We start from the raw sequence: 18,065 nt of genomic DNA on the forward strand, positions 1-18,065 counted from the left end.
GTAAGTTCGATCCAAGGTTCATCGCTTACGTGCGGGGGGACGCTTTCGGCTTTTCATTCCCAGGTCAGGGGTTCCCTTCCGGAGGCCTCGAGGGTCGTCGCCGAGGAGTCCCGACACGGAGGGGAAAGCCGGCGGAAGCCTTTTCCCTCCTCCCCGACTTTGCTCTCGAAAAGAACGTCGAGTTTGTAAAAAGGAAGAATCAAGATGTACCATATCCTGGTTATTTAAATGGTGACAAATGGGATTATAGTTTGGGTGTTTTTGTAAATGTTTAGTTGTGACTGCGGCTATTTCGTCAGGCTAAATCGACCATAAACAGCAGATTGTACTCGAGTTGCTTTTTGTGGAACGAGGTGGGGAGCGAGCTGCAGTCTAACCAACACGCGACAATCAACACGGCTTGAACGCGGCGCCGCGGAGACGGGTCGCCTCGCCAGCAAATCCCCCGGCCGCGGCATCGCGTTCGAGGCGGCGCTCCGCCGTCCGCATCGGAACGCGAGTTTGATCCCCCTGACGCCAAATGTAATTCGCGTCACGCGTCGCGGCTGAATTTGCTTGGAGACCGGCTTCGTCCTCAGAGGAGGGGCGTAGCGGTCCGACGGGGGGGGGGGACCGCCACCTACCGCTCCGTGCGGTCCAAATATTTCACGCGCCGTCAGCCGGAGCTTCGATCACTCTCGCCGAACCCCATGAACGCCACGCAGCCATGTTTGCATGTCAAACTGCTGTTGAGCCTCATTTCGATTCCTTTAAATTCCCTCGCGGCCATCGGTTGACGTCGCGTCTGCGAGGTCACCGGGAGGTCAAACCAAAAACCGCCTGAAATGTGACACAAATCCAGCTCCCTCACGCTCCGAGTCTAAATACGTGAAGTCGTCTTCGTTGCTTCAGGTCTGTGTGCCAGCAACAGCGTCGATAGGCGCGGAGCTGACGTGAGCGGCCGACGGGGAATTCGTTGGCGCGACGGTTCATTTCCCCAATCAAACCCCGCCGGGTCGTCCAGCTGTGGCGTCTCCACGACGAGGGTCTGATGCCATTTTGTGATTGTGGTTGAATTTAAAATGATTTAACTTATGTTGTGCATTTTTCTCTAGTTTCTCACATTTAATAGACAAACTGATGAGTCACGATGATAACCTGGAGGTGCGTCCGATCGTGGAAAAGCTCGTTAGTCGCAGCTCTCGTTAAATGTTCAAACCTCTTCGCGAGGAGACCAAAAATTTGCTTCACGCCGACGGTGGTCGTCCACACTGTCAACCAAAAACCTTCTCGTCTTTGTCCTGATCATTCCTGTGTTGCTCGTTGTGCCCCAGTGACTCCGTATCTCATAGTAGGCCAGAAAGTAGAAGACGTGCGTGAATTTAGCTCCAAACGTTCCTGTTGTAAGCTCGGCTTAATGACGCTACAGTAATTGTCTGGTGAATGTAAATCCATCAGAATCTGCCGTTCAGATGATGTTGTGCAAATTTAAAAGCCTAAAATAATGTTTAGATGATGTATCAAAGTTTGTACTTGTATTCCTGTGCTGTGCTCATTCAGTCGCTTGAGAAGTTTGCTTTTTTTAGATGTGTTCATGCCTCGGATTGGTCGGAGTGCTTTTGTTTGAAATACCTAAAAACTTAAAAAAAAAACCAACCCAAGTCATGGATTTGCACATCCACAGAACATGAACCAAATCAGAAAAAAAAGAACCAACCCGGGACCTTCTCCTGGAGCGTGTGAGGGTTCAGTGTAGTTCCACTTGCAGCCACACGGAGGCGGCAGACGCTCCGTTGTCTCTGCCCCCCCCCCCCCCCCCCCCCCCCCCCCCCCCCCCCCCCCGTGCAGTTGCGTCTCATCAGCAACCTGCTGTAAAATGCCATTTTTCAATTTGGTTTGTGTAAATGTGAACGTGTTAAAGATCTTACAAACTGACATATGCTGCTGCACCACAGAATTTTATAATGTTTTCAATAAAATCAACAGAAAATCGGAGTTTCGTCAGTCTGTGGGATTTTCTGAATAAATCAGAAACGTTTATTTGGGCTGACGAGGTGAGTGCTGTCGTGTGACCGTGACATGCAAAGTGTGTAATGAATCTTTTTCCTCTCGTCCGTACTGTAGAGACTAAAGGTTCACCGTTTGCTGCCGGGTTTTTTGTTTTTTTTTTGCCCAGCGGAGGCGGTGTCCATGCTGGGTGAGTCGGGTCGGTTTACAGTTTCTGTCACCATGGAGACAAATACTCCAACCGGTTTGATCACAGCGTCTACCCCGAAACCCCAGGAGCAGGGCAGCAAATGCTTTGCTCTTTATTATTCTTTCTACTCGTTTTACCTCACAAGTACACTTTATTTTGGAGCCGCCTGCCTTTGCAGCTGTACAAACATTTCCTGGCGCTTTCGAGACTTCCTCACCGATCACCGTGGCGGCTGACGGCTCGGGAGGTCGATCAGCTGCTTTAATCCCCGGCTCCGCCCCGGCCGCGAGGTACGGAGGCCCGACACGCGACTTACTGACGAGCAGTAAGCTCACGGCTGAATAATCGATGCTGCAAAGTGGGTTGTTTTTTTTTTTTCTCCCCTGTTCTCAAGGCTGGTAAAGTGTTCATTTGCTGTCCTTCTGTGTTGGTCCTGTGACGGACAGGTGACCTGTCCGGGGTGTAATATTAATAATAATAATAATAATAATATTAATGATGGATGGATGTAAAAATTGTCTCCAGGGAGGTGCGAAGTTTAACATGAAGATAAAAGTGTCCCACAAATGAATGAAGAATTCACATTTACCCGAAAATTAAAAGCGGCGGTTATTTCAATTCAAATCTTCCTGGATGTCAAATATTGTTTACAACTCGTCTCGAACTAAATTAGCAGTCTCCTTCATTTCTGCCCTCGTCCCGTTATAATTGCACCGAATTCCACAGTTCTTTCGAGAAGACTTTTCAAAAAAAAAGCTTTTGGGAAATAAAAGCCTCATAAAAAAAAATTAAAAAAAAGTTGTGTGCAAGATCAGACGGGTGTTTTCAGTCCGACATGAAAATAAGCCGTTTGCTTATGTTCATGGGCAGCGTGCACGTAATGAGGAGTTATTTGGAGCCCGGTAGTTTTAGAATCGGAGCAGCGAAGCTCCACTTTTATTGCATAAGTTCGTCCATCTTTCACCTGGTTTTCTTACATTTGAATCCCTTTTGCAAACACGTTAAAAGTGATTAGGATAAACTTGCATAGCGGTTTCTTGCGGTTCATTGTGCGATAAATACGGCGGTTCTCATACGTCCCTGCTGGTAGTGCATTCATCAGAACAGTTCAAACTCTCCGTGGCCTCCCTGAAGCAGCTGCAGTGGATTTAACCCCCCCCCTCCCTCCTCCCCGAAAAGCATTAGAAAACATTGGACACAATGCAGTGCGGTCGAGCAGACAAGCGCTCCGAGTGTAAAATACAAAGTAAAAAGGACGGGAGAGGAATCGTTTCATCGAAAAACAGAATCGGGAGCTTTAGAAACCGACCGCAGAATGTATTTTCATGCCTGAGCTCTTTCCTCTGAACTTTGGTTTTAAGATTAAAAGGACCAGCCTCCGCGGGCTGTTTGCTGATCCGAAGGTAAAAGGCAACGCGTGAATGTTCGAACAGTAAATGTGCAAGAGAGTTTCGGTGTGCTCGGTCTCGTCCCACAAACTGGCATGTACGTCTGCGGAGGGATTGTTGGGAGAAAAAAAGACCTTGAAGTTGAATCTTAAAAAAAAAAAAAAAAAAAAAAAAATGCACATTAACAGAACTATTATTTCAAAGAACATTTAAAAACTGGTACGGCAGCCGCTCCGCCGAGGTGAGGAAGGCGGGACGGTACCCGGTGCCCCCGGACAGCCGCGTCCTCTGGGCCGCGCTGGCCAGCAGCAGGTAGTCACGTCGCTCCGCTGGGCCGGGGTGCCGGGGACACATTTTCTATCAGTAACTGATTCGTGGTTGAACAAGGATGCTGGTAAGTTTTCGATCCAATAGCTGCCTGTTTTCAGGGTCCAAAAAAAACCCCCAAAACAAACCTCTTTTATAAGAAATATTAAGAAATATTCTGTGTAAAACAGAGAAATAAAATCTGCCGGTGTTTCTATGATCGGACCAGTTTGAAGCCTTGTCCAGTGTCCAGTATCGCCGGCGGAAACCAGTTGAGTTTGACCCTCTTGAGACATCGCAGGCAGACGCCGCAGATCCACAGCAGGTTCAGGCCGCCGCACCACAGCGCCAGCTGGACCACCGGGTAGGTCATCCGGGGGAAGTACATGCTCCAGTGGTTGGTGACGTCGCTTCCTGTGGGCAGGTGCAGCGTGTAGTCGCTCCAGTGTTTGGAGATGCCGTATATGGCGGAGACCGGCCGGTCCCTCTCGGACCACTGGATGTCGCTGTTGGAGTTGCAGTTGTACTCCACCCACTGCGAGGTGAAGTCGCCGAGCTGCGGGGGGTCCTGCAGCTCCACGTCCGTCGCTCTGGCGAGCGTGGCGCCCTGCGCGGCCACGTACGAGCCCTCCACCTTCTTCACTCCCTTCACCCACGGCGACGAGTTGTCGCAGTCCAGCACCACGATGAGGCGCGAGCAGAAGCTGCCGTTCTTCTCCCTCCACCAGTCCAGGATCTGGTCCAGACAGAGCGCGTCTCCTCCTGGGGGAGGAACACAGAACGGTTACAGGGGGACGCCGACTCAAACCGCCGATGAGGGGGAAACCAGACGGGTTCACTGAAAAGATGCGGGGAGGGTCCGGGTCGTTTTGCGCGATCGAGTCTGCGGCGGGGACCCGGACGTGTGCGACTGCGACTATTAAAGACGACCGGGTCGTCGTCGGGGGGGGGGGGGGGGGGTGTGTGTGTGTCCCGTCTCACCTGCCAGCGCCCACTCCCCCGTGCGGTGCGTGTGGCCGCTGTAGAAGATCACGTAGGTGTCGTGGCGAGGCCCGTCGGCCGTGCGGAGCTCCAGGAAGGACTTGATCTTGGCCTGCAGAGCCTCCAGACTCACCCCGCTGGTGGAGTAGTCGCAGCTGAACGGCTCGATGAGGTGGTGGGCGAAGAAGCGCTGCACGTTGTTCAGCATGCCCGTCGAGCGCCTGTTCAGCTCCTGCACCTGACCGGGAGGCAGCAGCGTCGCATGACCGTCGGGGCTGCGGGACCAAGAAGAAAGTCGCGGGTCGGTGAAGACTGCCGTCGTGTCGGTTCCCGTCAAGTCGAAAGAATGTCTGCCGAGTCGACGGCATTTCGAAAATAAAGGCCGGCGAGTGTGACTGATATTAGAGGGCCAAGTAGCCTAAACTGGGGGTGGCCAGTTCCCCCCCCCCCCCCCCCCTCGCCTGCATCAATGCGCCGTCTGTTAGACTGACGTATCAGCCAGACGATATCATCGGCGGCCTGTCAAAGATATTATCTGTGCCTGCGTAAATGTTGGCCGGTGTGTAAACTGTAAAATGTCAAAAGGGTTGCCTAGCAACATTTGAGGGAGCATTGCAAAGATTGCGTAGATAGATCTACAGTCATGTGTACAGTGTACATCAGGCACACAGTCTATATATATATATATCAGTGTACATCCATCTATTTATTGAGAGAATATTGATTCGGCCGACATGAGATCTGCATCTTTAACGTTGGTATCATCTGTGGTGATCGGGTGTCGTTCAGACTCTTGTTGAATCAGACGAACTAGCAGTACAAACTCGTTCTGATCATTCACCTCCAGATCCATTTAACGTAATAACGCTCCCTTCAGAGATTTTTTTTTTTTTTCCCCCCCCCCCCCAGGGATAGCTTTGTTTTCTATTGGGAGGACCCGGCGGGCCCGGATTCGTCTCCGGCGCCGCGTTTTTGTCAACGTGCAGGTCTGAACTAAGCGGGAGGCGTTTCCCGCTCCGCCGCCGGCCTGGCTCGTCCCTACCTGCAGTAGTTGGTGGGGATGACCACGGCGTAGCCCACGCACGTTCCTCCCAGGCTGCTCCCGAGCTCGCGGAAGAGCCCGTGGAAGAGAGACTCCAGAGCCAGGACGAGCAGCAACGTGCTCACAAACTCACTGCTGGACGCCTGCGGGGCACAAAGAAACACTGCTGTCAAATAAAAGTGGAACGTGAGATGTGATGGCGAGGAACCCTGCTGCTGCTGCTGCTGCTGCTGCTGCCCAAAACTTGATGGGGGTCTAAATAAACAAGTAAACAATGGAGTACAAGATTTGTTTTTAATGAACTAATAGTAGACACGGTCAATTCAAATCATTTTGTTTCGTTACAAAAACTTCTGCACAGTTTACGATTTAACAGAAATGCAAAAGTTTGATCCGTTTGAGCTTTGATGGGATTCACTTATCACACGCTTTACTTTGCGAGGACGTAAGAACACCGTGTCGGACTGTTCTGTTCGATCCGGAAGTGTTAAATCTGCACGTGCGAAGTGTAAATGAGTCCCGGCGGACCGGCCCGGTTCTGCAGCACAGAAAAGGGTTCCGGGACGCCGTCCGGTCGCTCTTACCTGCCAACACAGAGCGGCGACGGCAACCGTTGACAGCAGCGTGAAGAGCACCAGGCGCTCCGAGATGAGGCAGAAATGCCTCACGCCCTTTGAGGCCATGACCTTGTCCAGACCGCTGACCTCTGACCCCTGGGACAGGCACATCCTCTGGCAGTCGCTGAGCTTGGTGTGAAAGCCCCACAACGTGATGACGAACACCATGTGGCAGATGGCCCAGAAGAGCGCGCACGCCACGAAGCCCGGGACCGTCAGGTACCAGCGGTCCAGGTCGGTCACCTTCCGGGCCGCCAGGACGACGAAGGCCGCCTCCGCCAGCAGCAGCGGCAGGAGGGACAGGCGGCGCCACAGGCCCCTCCGCACGAGGAAGGGCCGCCAGCGCTCGGTCACCGACAGCCCGCTGAAGTAGACGTCCAGCAGAGGGTCGCAGACGAGCCGGCTGAAGAAGCAGGCGAGGGCGAACGGGTTGGCGGCGACGTCCAGAGACCTGAAGAACAGCAGGGCGCTGACGACGGCGAAGCAGACCAGGACGGGAAGAGCCAGGAGAGCCTTCATCCGCAGGGAGACCACCACCGCGGCCAGCGCCGCCACCAGCACCGTCACGCTCAGGGACTTCTGGACGAGCAGCGTCGCGCTGGCGACGGCGAAGCCCGCCAGCTGCAGCCGCTCCGCCGAGGTGAGGAAGGCGGGCCGGTACCGGGCGCCCCCCAACAGCCTCTCCAGCAGCGCCCACAGCGCCCTCAGGGCCGCGCTGGCCAGCAGCAGGTAGTCGGCCGCCCGCTCCTTCACGTCGCTCCGCCGGGCCGGGGCGTCGAGGAAACAGAGCAGACCCAGCAGGAAGCCGAACCACAGGTGCAGCAGGCTGAGGCTCACCTGCTCCATGTGGAGGTAGTAGTGCAGGACGCCCGCGACGCCGAGGACGCACAGAGCCAAAACCAAGACGACGAGCAGCGTGGACTCGGCGGTCCTCTCCCACCGGGCGTACAGACCCAAACACAGGGCCGCGAGCAGGTTCAGGTCGGACAGGTAGCCGAGCCACCGGACGGAGGACCACACGCTCACCTCGCCGTTCACCTCCTCCAGCCGGGTCATGCCCGCGCGGAGGCCGTGGCTGACACAGTAGCGGAGGAAACGACACATTTTATTTATTTTTTTGGGGGGGGGGGGGGGGGGGATACGCGGGGAAAAAACAAAACAAACAAAACAAACAAAAAACGAACCGCCCAAGAGCCACAACAGGCACTTTAGAGGAGTTGAACGGAGGGGGGGTTAGTCTCCTGTTGTGACGTCACAAACCCCGGAACAGTCGCTTTCAGCGGTTAGCTTAGCGAACGTCCGCGCGGCATCTTCGCGTCGCGTCAACGTCAGCACTCGGAAACATTCACATCTTGAAAGTCGTCGCTCGTTCGCCTTCCTCTGTTCGACGGCTGCAGACGGAGCACCGGGACGCCTGTCAGGACTGTGAAGTACATGTCGGTCCAAAAAGTTTTGTCACGTCCAAACTTTTCCGGGAGAAGACCGCCGCCATGACGCCCGATGCGGCTACGGCAAGTCCGGAAGGTCAAAACTGTGCTTTACCGCGTTCGATGGTCAGTCCGTATTTTTGAGCTCAAGTTTTCTGATTTTTTTTTTTTTTTTGTCAAATAGTCTGTTTGGCATATAGATATAATAATTAAATGAACGAGGGTGAAACTTAATTAAAAAGGCTTAGCTCGGGCTATTTGCCGAGTTGCTTTTGCTGGAGCTTTCAATCGCTTGTCATGTGTTAATTTCGACTTTTTATGGGTGCAGAAGTTTTACTCCTGATAATCACGGCGATGTCATTTTTTTCAGATTTTAATTGTGGTTGTTTCGCATGAACTATTATTGGAGAAAATCAAAATCACAATGTTTTGGACCAAAAACCCCAAATTTCAATGTTGCAATGAATTTGTAGGGATGACTATCGGTCCTTTGGCAAAATATTTATATAGTTAAGATTTTTGATGAATAATCATCAGTATTGTGGATATAAGGACTAAGTGAATGAAGGAAAATCTAGAACATCCTGGTGAGTTCAGAATATATCGTAGCGCAGTCTTTTAAAGCAGGAAAAGACAACACTGGTGCAATATTACCAAATTATGGTATTCTACATGTAGGATGATATCTAGTCTCATCATGATATAATAAAATATAGATTTCCTCCTGAAAAACACAACATCACGAGTTGTACACAGTATTATTTTGAATATTTAAAGGTAAAGGTGGAAAAAAAAACACACGCACAAACATCTTACACTTACATTCATTTATAAAAGAGAAATACAACCATTCTATAAGCACACATTGTTCTGCATTGTTGAAAATGTTGATAATGGAGATGAACCATTTCATGCAAATGGACCAAAAGAAACACTGGAAGACAAATCACAAAACACGCTTCTTCGAAGTCTGAATATGTGTGGAACTGTGAAATGTTATTTTTTTTTTTGTCTTTCTGTTAAAACAGGAACTATCAGCAAAGGAACTGACTGGAGAAATGATATGGAAATGTCAACAACACACTGCATTACACCAACACTGGAAATGTTTCTTGTTCCGTTAATATGACAAAGGAGAGCTATGATTATCTCCAGGTGCATGCAAGTCTGTTTGCAACATAATCATGAACAAAGAAGGCACCTTATACTTATTGGTATTATCTTATTGTCCCATCATATCGGTTGTAAAACTGTCATCATGGGAAAAGAATTACATTTTGTGACACCCTTTGGGATCAGTGATAAAGTGCCACCGACAAACAAACAAACAAACACATCGACGTAAATTCTTTCATTCACACTGAAAAACCCAACCACACCCGCACATTTAGCCCGTTCAGGAACACACGCGCTCATTTCACCTGGTAGTGTCTTTAGCTAAAAACCTGCAGTATACAGTTTCTTCAGATCTGGCTTCGCTTGCTGTTGCTAAAATCGACATCCTTTCACTCGTTTCAGAGGTTCCCTATGACAAAACTGTGAATTAGTGCAAATCTTCTTCTGTCGAGGTGAATTTTTGGACTGTGAGGAGCTCAGATCTGGATCGTTTTGGAGGCAGAGTATTTTACTTTATTTTCACATCAAAGTTAAAAAGTTGTGTCGAAGGGTAGCGGTGCTGTAAAGTACAACCTTTGCAGTGTTTCTCTGCTGGAGAATTAATAAGAATAATATCTGTAAGGACATTGAAAGGAGGGAAAAAAAAAAAAAGAAGAAGTGCAATACCTATTTTGCACTCGTACCTTGTTACACAATAAGTAAACAGTTAAATTTTCACATTAGTAAACCTAGTAATACTCCTACTGTAATGGTTCTGAAAATGTTTAAAATGCTACAAATACCACTTTCTTGTAAAAGATACACCACTCATTCAGCAGATGCCATGTTAAAATGGCATTGCATCACTTTTCACTGGACAACACCAATGTTTGACTGAGAATATATATTTCAAAACGATGAATTTCTTTTTTTCTTTTTTTCTTTTTTCTCTTGGAAAACTAAATGCACATCTTGAATTTTCAGACTGTGACAGAAAGCAAGCGTACCAGTCCACTCATTCAACCTCAGTCTCTCCAGTGCAATCAAACTCCTGTCAGACCGCTTGGGGTTTGCTGGATTTGGCTTTTGTACGAAGCAGCCTGCGACACTAGCTTATTCAAACGGAGACTGAGTACAGGATGTAGACAAGCTGACTTCTGTTGCGGAGAGCTGATTGGAAGATGGGGTGGAAATCAAGGAGCGGGAAGTTTAGATATGTTAAGGGCATTCAATTTCCAGCTCTTAAAAAACCTAGCTATTTATCAAAATATATCCATCTGTGTGTGTGTGTGTGTGTGTGTATGTATGTGTCTGTTTATGTGTGTGTGTGTATGTATATATATATACGTGTGTGCCGTCAGAGGAGCGTGGATATGAGAAAATAATCTGTAAACTTCTGTCTTTCACACTGTGCAAACTGCATTGTTTGGAGAGGAAGGGGAGGAGAATGCAGCAGGTTTAATTTGGCAGCGCAGCAGTTGAAGGGGAGGTGACGGGTAGGTAGAGAACAAGGGCGGGCTGGGGGGTGCTGGTTTAGCCTAACTCTGAAGCAGGATGGGATCCTCTATCTCGTAAAAGCCAGGCACTGAGCTGCTCTGGCTCTCCCCAGAATCAGAATCGTAGGGCGTGTCCGGTAGCTCTGTGAAGCCCCAAGCCAGCTGGTCGTCCTCGAACTCGGAGCGCTCCTGCGACGGCATGTCGGCGCAGTCTTCCTCCTCGTTGGAGTTGAAGTCCTGAGGGATGTAGAGCATCTCGGGGTAGTTGCGCGACACCAGGTCGCTGGTGGTGGCGAGAGACACTTTACGGAAGGCAATGAGATGCATGTGGGAGTACTTGATGTACTTGTAGCGCTTGAAGCCCAGCGACTCCACCGCCACGCGCCAGCTGCGCATCATGAGCGCGTGGCGGTTCTGGTGGGAGGAGTCGGGTGTGATGATGAGCAGCAGGCCGTGCAGCTCCAGCAGCTCGTGGGCCTTCTTGCAGCAGATCCAGCGCTGGTACGGTGAGGGGAAGTAGGAGAGGAGCAGGGAGAAGACCACCACGTGGAAGAGCTGAGCCGGCAGAGCGTCAATGGGGTTGTGGAGCTGGCGGAGGAAGGCCTCTACGGCGTCGCCGGCCAGCTGGAGAGGCTGCTGGAGCTGCAGGTTGAGGAAGTCACACTTGTACACACTCTGAAAAGAGAAATTTGACAGAAATCATGGTTCAAATGTGAACTTCTATTCCAATCACCAAAGTCACACCACTTGGTTTCATCACTTGCAGCTGCAGGATGCGCAGCGTTTTTTTTGTTCTGCTTTCTGCTGAACTTGCCTCTCGGACTGTAAACCACAACACTGACACCTCTGGCTGACTCAGTTCTGCTGTTGTTGGTTTTTTTTTGCATGTAATGCAAACACTTTGCACCCGGGTAGGAAAACCTCACGCAAGAATTTAAAATGCGTCATCGACAAAAAGGTGAACAGGAAGAAGAAGCACTCGTACCTCGACTGCAGGCACTATGTCAATCCCAACTGTCAGGAACTCGTCAAACTTCAAGAAAGGGTTGAAGCAGCTTCCCACATCAAGAAGGCGCATTTTCCCCAGCTGAGAGATCGAACTGTAGCACAGATGTGGAAGAAGTGTCAGCGTCTGCAGCTCGCATGTAAATACCAGCAGTGTACCATGTAAATATACTAATGAGTGCAGGTAGCTGATACACAGGTCCATAGGAAACGTTTCATAAAGGTAATGGGTGTTAAAAATAAAGCAATCAGGAGATAGATGGATGGATAGATAGATAGATAGATAGATAGATAGATAGATAGATAGATAGATAGATAGATAGATAGACAGACAGACAGACAGACATCATTGACCTGCTTCACCACTTCTGAGGTGATATTTCAGCATCAAAAGTTAATGACATGCAGCGTGTAAGTGGTTTTTAAAACGGTCATGAATCCTGATGGATAAAGACTGTTAACACAACATTTCTCCCTTGGTTTGCATTACATTTACTCAATATTGTCACGCGAGTTGGTTGAGTTAGAAATGCTCTTCAGGTCAAACTTTAAATGTTAATCCTTTAATAATCAATTTAAATGAGTACATTTAAGTGTGCATGTTTATATTGTGTGTAGTATGATGTACACCGCAGGCTGTAGGGGACCTCCGCGTAGAGCATGAACACCCATCTGCAAATGAATATTCAGGTCTGTCCAGTACGTTTAAGAATGAAGTAAATCAACTTTCAATCTTTAAACGGTTTTGCCTGGCTGGAATGTTGAATCCAGAGTGAGTGGATGTTTCATTGTTTTAAGGCTTGTGCAGTGTTGACCGTGTCAATCAAACAAATACAGTAAATTCTGAGCCGGAAGGATGCAGTCAGTTCAAGTATCCATAATGTATCGTAAACTACTGACCTGCGGTTTAAGGAAATTGAAAAAATAAAGAGGTCACAGTAGAACTCGGTGTTGACAGATCCTAGAGAGCATACTGATGGTGGCCAACACCGCAAATGTCAAACGAAACCCACCTGGTTGCGCCCCTGACCTGATGCACCCTCTTCAGTCTTGGACAGTAATGTTTTACCCCTCTAAAAACACGAATGTCACTGAAGAGCACCTCACCAGGCTCATTCCTTTATTGCCATGGGCCCTCTGAAACATTTCAAGGGTATCCGTTTCCAAATTCCTGAGTTTAACACAACATCTGATGTGGCTCAAGTCCATGGTGACATCGCAGTAGCATACGTACCAAATATTTACTCACAAAAGCTACTGGTTCCGCCTGCTCCATACATTACTCGGCTTTGTGCCTTCGAACTAGGCGTTACCATAAAACAGGTGGCCTAACAGAAAGAAGAGCATACCACGAAGATCGGTATGTCCTCAATATGTGATACGATCAGTATGTAGTATGAAACTGGGACAAAGATTAAAGGCTGTTGATGGAAAGGAAAGATTTGTCTCTTCATCTTGTTTGCGTTGTGGCTCCGGAAAGTCTCAGGTCCCGAAAAGTTTCCTTTGTTTTCCGTCTTATTTGCAAGCGATTCTTTTTGTTGTACTTTCCACATCTAATTGACGACTCCCCCGTGTCCTTATCTTGTGACCTACAACCAACTCTGTATTACCGTACAAAAGCAGGTACAAAGGGAATGGGGTTGACGGTCTACTGTTTGTCCCACTGTATAAAAGCTGCCCTACGGAGGAGGGAAGGACCCCTTTTCTTTGCTGGACACCTCTCTTTGAGGGTGCATGTATGTGTTCCTTCTTGCAAGAATAAATGTCCGATGTGTTTTTTTTTGTGTGATTTTGAACCAAGCCTCTCGAGTAATTTTTCCAACAGTTGTACTGAACATGTACAACAGAAGGCGATGTTACTGCAGCTCACCTGGGGATGGTGCTGTACGGTTGGGCACCGACAGCTGCTGCAGTCAGACCCACGGCGAGCGTGGCGCTTTTCTCATCTTTTTCTAACATTCTTTTCATTCCACCGTCCAAGAAAAACTCTTGACAGACACTGGAGACACAAGCGGAATCGAAATAACAGAAGTGTCACAGACGCTCCTCCTGCAGGTATACATTGGTCAGAGTTCACAGAGTTCAGAAATCAAAAGACATTTTGAAGTCAGCGGTACCTGCGGCACCATTCGATGCGGCCCTCTCCTTCGCAGTTTTTGGTCCAGTGGTTGTCGGCAAGGTTCTTCATGGCGAGGGCGTACTCGCTCAGCGTCTGCTCATCCTCACAGTGCTCACGCCAGATCTTGTCAAAGTCGCCCACTGAGGGAAAAAATAATAATAATAATAATAAAAAAAAATAAAAAAAATAAATCACAAACCGAACAACTTAAAATCAATTCAGACTTTCAATGGCAGCTCGAGATGCCCATCTCATCGTGCCCAGCAAGTAACAAACATTCACAACCTACTTGCCAGCTTTGGTCATCCACTTTAGCACCAAAACATGATTGTACTTCTTAGAAAAAGCTCAGGCCACTGCTGGTACTCCGCTGGCTGCTTCAACATCGCCTACAAGCTCACTCGTCTCTGCCAGCAGCACAGAAGCAGAACTCTAACAATCAATCTGAAATGGTCATTTCACAGTAATAAAAAAGTCCACAAAAACTTGCTGTCAGTACATCTTCCCAGCTGCTCAGGAGCAGACAGCCTGTAGCAAAAGCAAACATGCTGATAAGGGAGAAATCCCATGACCAGGAGGGGGAAAAAAAACAAAAGAACTCTACATCTGATTTGCAGAAATGAAAGGACAACAAGAGGAGTGGTGGTAAACAGCAGCGCTCTGAAAGCATGACCACCGAGATTCAATGCCAAGCCTACTAGATCATGCTTTACTTATTAACCAATCATGAGGTCTGCTCCGAGGACGACTTCTTTGTGCTATTCTCGTCTCCAAAACAACCAGCTAGTCTCTCCTCCGCCGAATACTTTCTGATTTGATCTGCTGTATTCAAAACATGAGCTCATTTGAAAGCACTGTATCGCAGTTATGTGGTGTTTTATGGTGGGAAAGTAGGGCAGAGCACACAAATAACAGTAAAACCTGACCTCTCTGTGCATGTCAAACCAAACAACTGATACCAGAGAACGTGGCCACATTTCACTCCAACACAAGATTAAATGCTTGAAAACTTAGCGCTCAGTGTTTTCTTTCTGCTGTTTGCTTTAAGATTTGAGCAGCGAAATGGTCCAACGTACTTTTTTTTTTGACGGCGAGGCAGTCGAATGAAGCGAGCCATCCGGGCATTCAGGCAGGAGACAACCTCATTCGTGGCATTTGTGGCTTTTATTCTTGCAACCAGCCGTGCTCTGCTCGTTACACGATGACTTTCATTTTGTCGAGATAAAGATTTTCCACCTGCTGTTTTTGTGTTCACCTCCCACATGGTCTCCAGTACGACTGTGCATTTCTTCAGAAAGAGGAATCGAAAGACCAACAACAACAACAACAACAGCAGCAAGCAGCAAGCAGCACAAAGCCTAATGAAGGTTGGCACTGCAGCAAGGTTTTAAATCCATTTCGAACCACAGTCTTTAACTGCTAGCTCGTCCTGTACCTGGAACAAACTCCTCCGTCTTAGCGCTCTGACTCATACGTGTCACACATCAGTGCTGATGTGTTGTAAGAGGGGTTTTCCAAACTTCCCATTTTTAATCAACAAGACAACGGTTTCTGTTTTCAGGACAGACAGCTGCTGATGAACACACACCGAAGGAAGAAAACCCTCATACCGTCTCTGCAGCTACAAAACTACATTAAATCTTTCTGTTTCAGTCACTCAAACATGAAGACACGACGAGAGGAGGAAGCTCCATTCAACGTCGCATTTTTGCATCTGGAAGGGTCGAACGTAGTCCTGCTCAAATCACTGTAGGCTCGTTCAAATCAAAAGGCGAGGTCATGGACAACGACATCCCAGGTGAACTTAAATAACAACACAGTCTCAGAAATACACTATTATCTGCTACTATTAAGTAGTCACTATATTCAGATTTTTTTTTTTTTTACTTCCCCCAAAATCACAAAGCAGAAGAAAATCCCACCTAAAAGTTTGGACCTTAATTCAGTTCATCAGCAATTAATGGGGACCATTTCTCCGACAACTCGCACCTGCCTCTTACAGGTGGATCCTCTGATGAAATACAAATAAATAATCAGTGAAAAGATCATTATTTTAGACCAGTATCATAATCCTACATTAAGCCATCATTTTATTTTCACTTCATTAAAATGTTTCCCTTCTAACACACTCACACAAACAGCGCTGTTGTTCCCACTACGTACATACTGTGCAGTGATGAAGTTTTCAGTTTATCTTTTAACTTATGCAATAAGGTTAATAAGAGCAAAATAAAAGCATAACTAGTTAGAATGGTCTCCTGCTTTCTCTGATTCCATGCTCATCAGGATAATTGTACACTTTTCTTTTTTTTTTTACCTCTTGGAAAGTTGATGATGACACTTCCAACTTTATGGACTAATTAGGCTACTGTTTTTTTTTTTTTTTAAAAGACACTCCCATAATTTTGTAAAAGGACACATTTTTTTAGACAGTGACAGCAAAAGTGTATATTTGTAAATATTTTTTTTTTGTAATTTCCCACACTGTCCTCCTCCACAGTTTGACTTCAAATCATCTCCCGAGTTTAGATCTGCTCACACAAGTTTGTGTCCTCGTGTCTTCAAACAAACTGTGTTTGTTGTCTGCAGAGTAAAGTCTGCAGCGGTGGATCTGAGGCTCTTTATCAATGTCAGATATCAACTTACTTTTGACTTGTCCGGCTGTGAATGACGGCGACGCGCAGAAATAATAATAATAAAAAAAGAAAAGCTAATTTGGTTGTAAAAGTTGTGACAAATGTTTGTTCAGTCCACAGACTTATCTTTTATTAGCAGCAGAGAGGCAATAGAAAGTCATTCATTGTCAGCAGGTTGATTCTTTTAGTGTCTCTCATTAGTAACCTATTATACTCCCGAGTTGACTGGGTTTGGAAGACAAATACATATTTACTCTCCAGAAGACAAACAGCAGTAATATTTGCTGTGTGTGTGTGTGTGTGTGTGCAATGTTGAGGAGTTTTAAAAAGGCCCGACGTGCTGAACGCAACCCTCTCTCTGCAGCCCGGCGCAGCTAACCTGCCTCCAAAACACGCGTCACGCTGGCGACCACGGTAAAACCGTGTTTACCGGGCTGATTACCGGAAACTTGAGGATTTCAGGTTCCTTTTAGTATTTGTGAGCTAAAGTCTAAATAATCAGTCACGGAGAGACAGACAGAGAGAGACAGAGAGAGAGGGACACAGGGGCCCGCCGAGGCTGCTTACCCTCTCTGTATTTCCTGCGCAGTTTTCTGTGGACGTTTTTCACGACCCCCGACAGCTTCTCCTGCTCCTCGTTGCACGGGGCTTCGCTCGGAATCGGCACGTAGAAAACCTCCAGCTGGTTTTCCGTCTCCCCCGTCTCGACATTGTCCCAGGGGTCCATAGCACCGCACCGCACCGCGCCGCCGATGCTGCCTCCGCCGGTCGCTTCCCCTTTTTCCAAGCTGGAACCCGACCGGCGAAACCGGCGCACCGGCCAACAACACGCAATCCGATTGGTTGAATTTAGCAGACGTGCCTCGGAACTGACAGCGCATCGTCCAATCACAGGCCCGGAAGAGAGCCCGGGGCAGACTGCGTGCTGTGCAGCGTTCAAAGTGCATTTGTAAATCCCAGAATTAAGTAATCGAAAAATGCAAAGATTTATACATTTTTAGGATTTTATTTCGTCTCTTGTTTCTTATTTCTTTACACTTACATAGTTCTGGAGGAATTATAAAACAATACATAATATGTGTTAATGACTGATGGGGAAAAAAAAAAGATTTGTCCCTTCCTCTTGTTTGCATTGTCTCTCCGGAAAGTCTCTTTGTTAAGCAGGCTCCGAAAAGTTTCTTTTGTTTTCTGTCTTATTTGAAAGTGATTCTTTTTGTTTTACTTTCCCCATCTAATTGACGACTCCCCTGTGTCCTCATCTTGTAACCTACAACCAACTCTGTATTACCATACGAAAGCAGATACAAAGGGAATGGGGGTGACTGTCAACTGTTTGTCACACTGTATACAAGCTGCCCTACGGAGGAGTGACTGGGTGGACTGCGGAGGAGAGGACTGCTGGACACCTCTCTTTGAGGGTGCATGTAGTTGCTCCTTCTTGCAAGAATAAATGTCCGATGTGTTTGATTTTGAACCAAGCCTCTGAGTAATTTTTCCAACAATGACCTAGAATTATCATTCATTCATTTAAATAACTCGTGTTCAAGTCTACTGCGAATGAAGCTATTTTAACCATTTTAAGGCCTTGATATGCATAATTTAGCATTATGGCACCATAAACCACATCATTTTCCATGAGATCATCTACTTGTAAAATAGATCAGTCCAAAACACGCTCATAAAAGTGCTCAGGACAACCTGCAGTAATTTGGCATAGATACAGACTTTTGGCAAACTGCCTCAGCAAGTGAGATAATCTGATTAGGTCCAGAAATGG

At 47.6% G+C, this 18,065-nt stretch overlaps 2 protein-coding genes across 3 annotated transcripts; both read right to left on the bottom strand.

Moving 5' to 3' along the window:
* Window positions 1-1,994: 1,994 nt before the first annotated feature.
* On the bottom strand, window positions 1,995-8,249 carry LOC138206040 (transmembrane protein 168-like). The gene is made up of 4 exons (XM_069162489.1): window positions 6,478-8,249; window positions 5,894-6,036; window positions 4,852-5,126; window positions 1,995-4,632 (listed from the first exon to the last, which is right to left on the bottom strand). Exons 1-4 carry the CDS (start codon window positions 7,612-7,614, stop codon window positions 4,085-4,087), a joined length of 2,103 nt encoding a protein of 700 aa, XP_069018590.1. The 5' UTR covers window positions 7,615-8,249; the 3' UTR covers window positions 1,995-4,084.
* A 500-nt stretch (window positions 8,250-8,749) lies between these two features.
* samtor (S-adenosylmethionine sensor upstream of mTORC1) lies at window positions 8,750-17,089 on the bottom strand. 2 transcript variants are annotated; one of them, XM_069162810.1, is made up of 5 exons: window positions 16,856-17,089; window positions 13,651-13,792; window positions 13,404-13,532; window positions 11,514-11,628; window positions 8,750-11,203 (listed from the first exon to the last, which is right to left on the bottom strand). In XM_069162810.1, the coding sequence occupies exons 1-5, from the start codon at window positions 17,013-17,015 to the stop codon at window positions 10,571-10,573; spliced, it is 1,179 nt and encodes a 392-aa protein (XP_069018911.1). In that variant the 5' UTR covers window positions 17,016-17,089; the 3' UTR covers window positions 8,750-10,570. The 2 variants fall into 2 exon arrangements, with proteins under 2 accessions (XP_069018911.1, XP_069018912.1); XM_069162811.1 differs by lacking the exon at window positions 16,856-17,089 and adding an exon at window positions 13,942-14,372.
* Window positions 17,090-18,065: the final 976 nt, after the last annotated feature.

The sequence above is a fragment of the Embiotoca jacksoni genome, unplaced genomic scaffold (assembly GCF_022577435.1).
Source record: "Embiotoca jacksoni isolate LCO1_2020_lvr unplaced genomic scaffold, fEmbJac1.0.p SCAF_3, whole genome shotgun sequence".
Lineage (NCBI taxonomy): Eukaryota > Metazoa > Chordata > Actinopteri > Embiotocidae > Embiotoca > Embiotoca jacksoni.

What these genes read in the sequence shown, in the direction of transcription:
- samtor (XM_069162810.1), bottom strand. Translation starts at nt 17,015, where the DNA reads ATGGACCCCTGGGACAATGTCGAGACGGGGGAGACGGAAAACCAGCTG. An exon ending in CGCATCGAATGGTGCCGCAG is followed by an intron (nt 13,533 to 13,650) that starts GTACCGCTGACT and finishes TTGTGTCTCCAG; the next exon opens with TGTCTGTCAAGAGTTTTTCT. An exon ending in ACATAGTGCCTGCAGTCGAG is followed by an intron (nt 11,204 to 11,513) that starts GTACGAGTGCTT and finishes TTCTCTTTTCAG; the next exon opens with AGTGTGTACAAGTGTGACTT.
- LOC138206040 (XM_069162489.1), bottom strand. Translation starts at nt 7,614, where the DNA reads ATGTGTCGTTTCCTCCGCTACTGTGTCAGCCACGGCCTCCGCGCGGGC. An exon ending in TCGCCGCTCTGTGTTGGCAG is followed by an intron (nt 6,037 to 6,477) that starts GTAAGAGCGACC and finishes TGTGCCCCGCAG; the next exon opens with GCGTCCAGCAGTGAGTTTGT. An exon ending in ATCCCCACCAACTACTGCAG is followed by an intron (nt 5,127 to 5,893) that starts GTAGGGACGAGC and finishes TTGGTCCCGCAG; the next exon opens with CCCCGACGGTCATGCGACGC.